The sequence below is a fragment of the Protomyctophum parallelum genome (assembly GCF_964188405.1).
Source record: "Protomyctophum parallelum genome assembly, chromosome: 1".
NCBI classification, from domain to species: domain Eukaryota; kingdom Metazoa; phylum Chordata; class Actinopteri; order Myctophiformes; family Myctophidae; genus Protomyctophum; species Protomyctophum parallelum.
Genome location: NC_139697.1, coordinates 84,269,341 through 84,280,042, shown reverse-complemented (window position 1 = coordinate 84,280,042; position 10,702 = coordinate 84,269,341). Strand labels below are relative to the sequence as shown.

Here is a 10,702-nt window from a genome sequence, read left to right as displayed (position 1 = left end):
GGTAGATTTGGATGAAATAATTATGTGCCACATGTGCATACTGAAACAATTAGTCTAAACTAGAAGTGTCTCCTTGATTGTGCACCCACGTTGACTTGAGATTATTACAGTATATTACAAAACCAAGACACAGGCTTTAATTGGAATCCTATTCCTATAATATCCTCAGTTCTGCCAGCTCTGCCTCCTGTTGTTTGGTCACTGCTACCGTTTACAAGCTGTAATAAAGCATATAGCTTGTCTCACTACTGTCCTATAAGTATACACCTTCATTCTTGCTGGTACCCGTCTGTTACAAAAATCCCCATGACATTTGTTCTCAGACTGTTCCATGCCCATGCACACTGTCTTCTTCAACACATTATTAGACTATTCTGACAAATACAATACACTGGGGATCTTTAGATCCTGCAGTTAGTAAATCCATGCTTTCTGATCATTTATTATTTTCTATGAGCAACACAGACATTTGACAAAACATAACTAGGCTTAAGTTACGTCTTGCATTTAGGACCCACTTTAGGACCCACTTTCTTTCTCTGAATGCTGTACATCTATAAAGTATTTCAGCCAGAGGTCTGATTGGTTTACTGACTGCTGTCCTGATATACTAACTGATGGCTCTACCTTGGGTCAAATTGTGTGATATGTTTTTTGTCAGCCAAGAGAGCTGTGCTGTTTTTGGAAGCCAACTGATAGCTCAAGGTAACCTTCACACACTGGTGGTCAGTCAATATTTCAGCATGCAGCACATAAAAGTATAAAATATTGATTAAGTAGCTGTGCTGAAAATTGGAAAGCAAACTCTGTGATTTACTGTGTTACTTGATTTACAAAGTGAAATCATTTTCATGAATCATTTGCTTTTCCTAATACTCCTACTGCTGTGGATCTGTCCTTATGCAAACTGATGGTCCACTCCAACCTATATGCTATGTTGCCATCTGCTGGACAAAGATTCAATCTATGCTAAAAAGGGGTGACCCAAAATAAATGGCAAAAGTAATCGTTCAAGGTTTTTTATGATCAGGTTCATCCAAATAACATATTAAAAATCACACCCGTGTGAAGTGAGGGGTGCTATTAAAGTCTAACTCATGTTGATTAGGTGATGTAATGGTGATATAAAACAAACGGTGCCAACACAAACATTAAACGCCATTAACAATAAAGATACAGTATGTAATGAGGCACATTATGACGTAAATTTTCCCTTCATTGTCAATGGCTTTTACAAAACAAACATTGAACTAAAGACAAACATTAAACCTGTGGAGCGCCCCTCAAAAATAGAGAATTATATAAATTGTGGATCATGGTAAATTCAGGGGTTGAAAGTTGGAGTAGGCCTACCATTAAAAATGTGCTGACCTCATCACATTTGGGCACCTTTGGGGAAGTGGCTATGGCTGTTTTTAGGAGTGTTTTTCGTGCAAAACTAATGCTTGGAATGGATTCAGAATGATGAAAACCCCCTAGCTTCTTAAAGCATAATTACATTTTGATTTGTTTTGCCTTTGCCTTATAGGTTTTTAATGGTACTTCCAACCCCTGAATTTACCATGATCCACAATTTATATAATAGGCCTACTCTATTTTTAATGTGTTATTTGGACAACCCTAAGGATCATAAAAAACCTTGAACGAATAATACAATTACCTATCTGGCAATAATCAGATGCTGTATATACAGTATCTGCATCATACAGAATCTGCATCACACACACAGAAAATCATAACTAGAAGTATGATACATTAGCATATAGGGCTAAGCCATTACCTTGTGCTGTGACCTTGACCTTGATTTGATTTGAGATTTTCTTTTCACAGTATAGGTCCTGACCCTATACCCCAAACTCATCTACTAAATTTGATCCATGTGACAGTGTCCCCCCCCCCCCCCCCCCCACACACACACACACACACACACCACATGCATACGTATACATTATACACTGTATATGGTATATATTTATTTACCTGTATTTATATTTATGACTATAAAAGCAGGGATATGGTTTTAGAGGCATCAGACTTCCGAATCATATCAAAGTAAAGTGACAAAGGACCCACATGTCACAAAGGCTATATGCTCCTTTAAAATTTCCAGATAACGCCAACAAGTTGAGAGTATGCCAATGAATATTTATATGCACCAGTTACATGACACACAAAATAAGAAAGAAATGTATTAATTAATGAAGGGTCTGTAAATACATCAGTTACAATGAGTACAGCGAGGCGTCTCTGAACATCTAAAGAATGACCCAGTTCTGCATTGGCCTGTAAGACTATATTTATTCCCTTCCATCCTCCATGTTGAATAAATAACTGCCCAGGTTTTGCATAGTGGCACCATGCCAGTGTGAGGAAGCATACCGCATATTGGAGAGCAGTGGTGGAAGTAATACTCAGATTTATTTTTTACTTCCGTAAAAGTAATGGTAACACATAAAAAATAATCTGTTACAGTTCTCTATTCTAATTGTATTAAATATTCCTATGTTGACGTGCCCTTCCCTCACTGACACGCAAATATTTGATGTATTCTCTCATATGTATGGAACAGTAATAACCCCTTCTTTCCACACTATGCCATTTTTGGCATAATTCCCCCTAGCTGTACAGTCACATCTCTGCAAGCAAATGCTTTGGCATTTGCCCCCCCTCTAATCCTCCTTAATTGGCAATCGGATAAGGGCAAGGCACCTTATTTTTCACAATGGCTAAAAGAAGTTCTATCTTTCCTGCCTCTAGAAAAACGCAGGTATAGAGTGGACAGAGACATTCTGAAAGAGTTATGATAGAGACATTCTGATAGAGTTATGATAGAGACATTCTGATAGAGTTATGATAGAGACATTCTGATAGAGAGTTATAATAGAGACATTCTGATATGTGTTTATGTGTGTGTTTATGTGTGTTATGTGTGTTTATGTGTTTTTGTGTGTTTATGTGTGTTTATGTGTGTTTATGTGTGCTTATGTATGTTTATGTGTTTATGTGTTTGTGTGTTTATGTGTTTATGCCTTTTGGAGACCATGCTCGTGTTTGATGTGGTCACTCAAGTAGAGATGTGTCAGTTGAAGGGTAAATTTAGGTCTGATATTGATGTACCGTGCATGTTCAAATCATGTATACCGTAGGCAGGGCGTAGGCCTACTTTATTTCTGACAATTTTCCACAGCATAGCCTATATTTTTGTTTTCTTTACATTTAGGAAATAAATACCAATTTAACATTGAGCATTGAGGTGCCACTTGGCCTGTAACTGTTCATTGTTGTAATTTTAATGTATTGTTGTCACAATCTTGTATGCTCACTCCAAATCAATATAGTCTAGTGAAGAAAATAAGTATGATGATAATAATAATAATAATAATACATATTTAGTAATATAATGTGTTTTTCCATTAAACAATTTCCTTGAAACATGCACATATTTTATCATATATTTTATTATTGTTATAACAATAACTATTATCATCATTGTTATTTGTATTATTATTAACAACAACAATTTGGATATAATATGTACACATATGTAAACAAGTGTAATGCTTTATGTTCTTTGTATTGAGTTGTGCTTGAAATGTACTGTAATTCTGCAAACTGTTAATAAATAATCAAGTACTATAAAACAACATAAATTACGTCATTCTCACGAGTTTGAGGCGTGACGTAATGCTTACAGTTCAGACAGACATCAGTAATCGAACCCACAATCCATGGTCTATGGATCTGCAATGTTTTCATCCCTGACGACCAGTGTTACTGTGTCATGGCGCCCGCCGTCACCTCACTGATAAACATAAACAGACAGGGCAGATCCTAGTGCCATTTTTATTTTATTTCATCACTCGGATCAAAAGCAACTGCGTAATTCCCTCCCTTGGTTTGAATTTTACTTCATTTAACTTTCAAGCGGCCATGACCGTGGAGCAGAATGTCCTCCAACAGCATTCTCAGAAGGTAAGCGTAGATGCTAACGGCTAATTTGTACTTTGTCGCGCGATCGTGTCGCTCGACACAATGACGCATTTTCAAAAACAACAAAATGAAGCATTTTCAATATTTAAAGAGTGTCGACGCTACACGCGCTGACACCGTTTTATGGAAGAAATGCGTCAATTTAGTCGAAAGCGTAAATTAGCTGGTTGGCTAGCTTAGCTTTGTTGTCTAGTTCATAGTTTCCCGACTATTAACGTTACAGTCAGAATCTGATTCATAGTTATTTAAACTGCTACAATGCTTTGAGCTCCACACTCCGTACGTGTAACACACACACACTCACATACACACATATATATATATATACACACACACACACACACACACACTTATTTTTTTTAATGTTATATTTTAATTCGTAGTGTTTACTGGCCTAACTTCGGCAATCTATCTACTATTTTGCTAGTATGTAGCTAGCGACGCAAGTTTAGTTTAGCCACACAAATCTTGAGTTTTGCTGTCTTTTAATGGCAAGTGACCGTTAATGACAAGATAGTACTAACACTTTGTTTGCTTATACTAACACTAGCTAACTGTGTTGAAATAGCTACTGGCGATGCCAAGTGACAGAAAACAACATCATACTACCTCTAATATGGTAACTTGAACGGTACACTGATCGGCCATTATCACTGGGCAAGTTTCATTTAGCTGCGCCTTGGTTAGTAGTGGCTGGTTCTAGAACCTTGTCTTAGGTTTCTAATATATGATATGTTTGTTTACAAGTCGTGGTGGTCAGCTGTGACGATGGTGAGACAAACTTAAGCCATGGTGGAGACTAGGCGGCTAGCTGGCAACCAAAGACTTGCAAGGAAGTGTGTGTTGTGTTGTCTTGAACGACTGCCAATAATCACAGGAACTTGGGAGCAAAGACAGATCACCAGGGTTGAGGTGATGACACACAAATGACATTCCAATAAAGTACTGTTGATCACCATTATAGAACAGCTCAAAGGAAACAATTTGTCATGGCGCAAAAAATATCTAAAATATTTAGGTCTCAACCCAGTTTCAGTTTGTTTGAAACTTAAAAGCAAATTATTTTGTTCATTCTCGCCTTAAATTCATTCAGAACGTTTTGAAAGTACTCGCATTAATGTCTGGTCAAAATCAGAGTGTGTGGTTCAAGGCAGACAAAGTGTAACCATGAAGGAACCAGGGCTATTTTTAGGCTATACTATATGGCGGTTGGTTTTGACAGTTGAAAGCTTAACGGGGTTGTCTACTTGCTGTGATAGATAACAGACTTGATGATTCACTGGAGTCATGCTAGGCCTATATCAGGTTCATGGCACAGAGAAGGATGCAACCTCATCAGTGATGCAGTTTTATTTATTTGACGTGTGCATGCCGTTAACGGTTGTTAATACATGTCCGCAGGTTCCATGGTCCAACAACTGTGCATATTCTTTATTAATTAATACTCTGTTTGCTGTCTAACTGCTAGATATTTCACAAAGCAATTTCTTGGTATTTTCAAATCACAGTAATTTTGTACAAACTCCAGTGTCAAAAGTCAGTCCTGGACTAATCCGAGTCACTGGACTCGTGTGAAGATGGGGCCATGGGTAGCCTCGTCCCAGGCTTACTCATCTGCTAAGAGAAAAGCATGGTCACAACCTAAGGCAGAGACCGTATCGGCGGAAGTGTCTGGCCGGAACATCCGTTGTATTTCTCCCGGATTCGATATCGTTTCAACCAATCACACACCAAATCCCGCAACTTCCACCCAAAACAAATTATACCGTCTACAGCGTAGGTCTTGCCCAGTGTGGGCCATGGGGCTCATGTTCCTTGGACCACATATACATATTTTTTGGACAACATATCTTTCATGTTTTTAAAATATATCTGAACCAATATCTAGAATTTTTTGTAATAATTGAGATTTTTTTCTTTTGTAACTTTATCGTACAATGGTGCAAAATATTGAAAATAGCCGTTTGAAAGTTTGAAATAGTCGTGATAATGAGATTTAGCTTCATTGTTTTGCACCTTATGAATTTAGGATGGACATCGGTCCTGTGGCCTGTAAGCCAATTCAGATGTCATAGTCAACCATGCCCGGTGCCCACCTATGTCATTTGAGTTCAGGCAGATGCATAAACAAGCATATTATGTGTCGTAACACTTGGGGATGTCCAGTTTCATAACCTGGCGTAAAGCCACCAAGTTCACTCCCTCTCAGGCAGGCAAGGACTTCTGTTCATTCTAAACCCTCAAGGGTGTCATTGCCAGATGACCGATGACCTGAATGACAGATAGGAAGTCAAGACTTCCCAGATGAAGATGAGAGGTGTACAATGTACATACCTTGCCTTCCTCGATGAGGAGGCCCAAATCTGTCACATGAGTTCTCTAACACTGTCACCTATAACGTCTGTCACCCTGAATGGCCTACATACATCAAATTCTGACAGTAAACAAACTCACTAGCCACACCTGTTTACTTATCAAGTGGCTGAAACATGGCTGAATGAAAAGGTGCTATAAGCATTAAGCACACAGTGAAGAGAAACTTGTGATCTCTTGACTAGGTTGTATTCTTGGATGCACTGTTGCTTTGTTGTGTTTTGTTGATCATCTGATCAGAGGACATGATGGACAGTGGACACCTATCTAAACAATCTCGCACAGCTGTGCCACATGGTAATGTACAGCCATTTAATGTTAAAATTAATATAGATTTGTGATTTGTCCTACTGCAACAACAGTATTTCCTTTCTATGATACAACTATCTATCTATCTATCTATCTATGGTTTTGGTCATTTGATCAGACAGGAAACAGGTGGGTGTCTTTTTGCTGAGATGACATCTTATGTTCAGCGTTGCATTTGTTGTCTTTCACACAACCTAGAAAAGTAACTTGGGTGCATTATTCATGTAATGTTATTTTAACAGAGGTGTGAACTCTGTTTTCACTCTCTAATGGCTTAGTGAAAACTAGTGCCCTGGGGTAGAAGGAGCACTCTTGCTTTTAAAGCCAGTAGTAAATTGTGTTATAGTGACTAGTGAGATCGTAAGTACGTAGATAGAAGTACAGGACCAGGTGGAGCCATAAATAATAGATTGCAGGCAGAGACATCTTTGCAGATCTGGCCAACCACTTTACTGTAAAGAAATGTGTCCTATATTGAAATTGCTTTGTGGGTGAACGGTGGTCATCACAAACGTCTGGAGACCACTTTAAACTAGTGTCCGGCAATCATCTGAAAAGTGTGAATATCTCTGCAATGACCTACACTGCCCTTTGTTTCTCTCCATCCCTCACCACTTCTCCATCAGCACCAGCAGACTTTATTAAACCAGTTGAGAGAGGTCACAGGCACCACAGATGTCCAGCTCCTCCAACAGGCTCTGCAGGTACAGTCCCAACATTAACACATACACACTCATGTAGTTTTATTAACACTGACTTGTTTTTCTTATGTTTATCCAGAATATCCACACGCATGCAGTCCAACAAAGAACAAACACACTAATGCAAATTGAACAGATTCACTTTAACTTTGGATTTACTCATATCATATACTATATCATATACCCTAATTACAACAAATTACAGTATTTATATTTGAATATGAGTTTTTATACACCTGTCAATTTTCTATGCTCTCATCAGTAAAGTTTTAAGCCATAATCTGTATGTCATTGCCATAATGCTAGTCTAGACTTGGATGAAGAAAATAATTACTCTCTGACAATTCCAAATACGACTCCACGCATAGTCTAAACATGGTCCTTTCTCATGACCCAGGTCAGTAATGGAGACCTGGCAGAGGCAGTGACATATCTGACAGAGAAGAACGCTAAGGTACCAGAACAGGATGAGGCCACCTACTACCAGACATCCCAGGTGGCCAATGACAGATACATCAGCGTGGGCAGTCAGGCAGACACAAGTGAGTGACATACTTCTGACACAACACTGAGTACACACAATCTACAACCGGAGTCCCATTTTTCTAAATTGGGTGGAATTCCCCCTTAAATGCTTCACTTAGTGTGAGCTTTATACGCTTTACGGGCACTAATGGGGGTTAACTAGGTCTTTACATTGTCTTAAGGGAATCTCGCTACTGTGCTGTGTCTCTTTCTCCTATTACTCTCAAAATAAAATACTACAAACTACAAGGACATTAATTTATAATTAACATTGCTGTAATTGTGTGCGTGAATCATCCAAATTGTAAGTGAACCAATTCAATTATTTGAAGTTCCTGCAGTCCTGCACAAAGATTCAGGCCCTGACAAGTTATGCTGTCATTCTATCTTTTTGCAAGAATGATTGCTCACTTTATTTCTCAGTGGTGCTGGTGCACTTGATGGGTTTAGCCCCACCGCATCCCTCAACCATTTTGCAGACATTTCTGAAGAATTACCGTCCACTGCAAATTATTCCTTGGTGGTCTTTATAATACCGTAGTAGCATGTCTATTTCTCTCAATGACACAGGCGTGTCAGAGTGAATTTCATGTGCCTTGTTGCAGATGTGGTTGACCTGACTGGAGATGACAAGGATGACTTGCAGAGGGCCATCGCCCTCAGCCTGGAAGAGTCCAGCCGGGCTTTCAGGGAGACGGGCATCACCGATGAAGAGCAGGCCATCAGCAGGTGGGCTCAATTCTACCACTGAATGATGCTCTTAACGACTGGAAAAATGTCCTTTTTTTTAGACCCTGAAAACAAGAACTGTTTGCACAGAAAATCATTTTACAGTAGGGATTAATTATACGGCTGATTCATTTTTAATAATTAATGAGGCTGTACATACTGGTGAGACATACTGGTGAATGAACTGTAATAGTAGTAGTAGGTCAGGATTATTGCTGGTATCAGCAGAGAATGAGGGTGTCTATCCCCGTTTCAATGCAATAAACCCTGCAGAGATGGATGGCTGAGTTGGAGCACAACAGTTTTGATTTGCAAATATTGAAATTGGTCTATAATGTTGCGAGTATTTAAATAATTCATAACCAAAGAATACTGTAGGTTGTGCACACGCTAAATGCCTTTTATGAAGAAAATAAATCGCTGTCCAGTGTGCTTTTTCTGCTGGAAATAAGAACTGGGGGAAATAAAGGGTATGGGACTAGGGGCAGAGATGCAGAGTTGACTGAAACTGACTTCAATAACTATTGACCTTAATTGGAATATTGAAAACAAAGTTTTAAAGTAGTAGATGTATCAAGATTGAGGAACTGTAAGGCTGCATAGCATATTGTTCACCTAAAATGCATCATATTGTATAAAGAAGGTGCCAGAGACGAGAACCAAGGTCATATCGGTGCGTTTCATCTCCTATCTGACAGCTGTGCTGACCTGGGCACACTGCTGCTGCTTGTGTCGCCTAGAGGCTGGAGCTCACGCTGCTTGGACCACAACTCACTTAATTGCCAGATATTAATAGACCTGCCTGTAAAATAAATACAACTCCACTGTGAATATAGCAAATACCATGTAATTATACTACTACTTTAGGCATAAGCGGCGGAGGGACGCCGTTTGAAGTCTGGTCAGTTTGTGTCTCTGTGGCTGTCAGCAGGTCATAGTTGAGACAATTAGCTCGGACGAGGAGCATCTGTACATACTGTGCACAGTTGTGATAGGACGGCTGATAAAAAGCGGTCCACGTCTTATTATTATTAAACTATTTTTTAACCATTCAAAGCACTCTTTTTAGCCAGAAATGGCTGTCTGACCAGCGCCTTCTAAAATTATATAATTCTAATATAAAAAGGCAGTGCCTAAAAGCAGTTTTTTATGCCATCAATGTGAATCCTCCATTAGTTATTAAATTGTGAAAAATGTACAAATAAGGACCATCGTAAGTACGTAAAGAAAAGTCCAACTAGTTCTATTGCGTGATTGTGAAAAACAGGACTGTTCATTTTAATTAAAATATGACTGTTCAACGTTAAGTCAGCTGAGATGTATATTGATTTCACATGAATATGTTTGTGCCATGCTTTCCTCTTGTTCAGAGTTCTGGAGGCCAGCATAGCCGAGAACAAGGCAAGCCTGAAGCGCACCCACACTGAAGTGTGGAACGACTCCCCAAATCCCCATGACAGGAAGAGGATGGACAACTGCCCTGTGGGGCTGAAGAATGTTGGAAATACCTGCTGGTTCAGTGCAGTCATTCAGGTGGATGCACTCATACACTTTTTTTAATTGAACATGCATGCATAGCATAGCATTACGTTCTTCCACAAATTGGATGGTGGTTACAAAGGATTTCTAAAGGCAAGTATTTGCTAGAGCAGCAGCAGCTAACAAACCTATTGTATGTCTGTTTGTATGTAAATAAATATTTACAAAGCAGTAAACACAATCTAAAAAAAAGTCCATTAGCGGAAGAATAGATACATGGCTGAAGCTGTGATTAGACAATAACGTGTTGGTGGCATGATCTTTTAATGTGGGATGAAGGGATACTTTAATCCCAGCAATCACAAAGATAGCTGGGTGAGTTTGTTGTATCCTTACTTACCTATGTTGGAATGTGAACTAGATGAACACTGGATACACTGTCACACGGTGCATGTGCCCAGTGTGTAATGTAACTCTCCCACCCACCCAGATGAGAGAGCTTAGCTTGGGCCTGACCCGTCTCCTAGATTTACTGAAGTCAGGTGATGAAAAGGAGTAAACAACTTTACTCTATGTACATTTCCACTATCAAATCT

At 39.1% G+C, this 10,702-nt stretch overlaps 1 protein-coding gene across 8 annotated transcripts in view; it reads left to right on the top strand.

The window, feature by feature from the left end:
• The first annotated feature begins 3,740 nt into the window (after positions 1-3,740).
• usp25 (ubiquitin specific peptidase 25) overlaps positions 3,741-10,702 on the top strand; it is a 29,310-nt gene continuing 22,348 nt past the window's right edge. For 6 of the 8 annotated variants that reach the window (XM_083778910.1, XM_083778909.1, XM_083778905.1 and 3 more), the window contains exons 1-5: positions 3,742-3,972; positions 7,299-7,376; positions 7,771-7,915; positions 8,504-8,627; positions 9,998-10,160. In XM_083778910.1, coding sequence (XP_083635036.1) covers positions 3,931-3,972; positions 7,299-7,376; positions 7,771-7,915; positions 8,504-8,627; positions 9,998-10,160 — 552 coding nt within the window. In that variant the 5' untranslated portion in view covers positions 3,742-3,930. Of the gene's footprint in view, positions 3,973-7,298; positions 7,377-7,770; positions 7,916-8,503; positions 8,628-9,997; positions 10,161-10,702 lie in introns of all 8 variants that reach the window. The other 2 variants (XM_083778904.1, XM_083778908.1) reach the window with 1 other exon arrangement.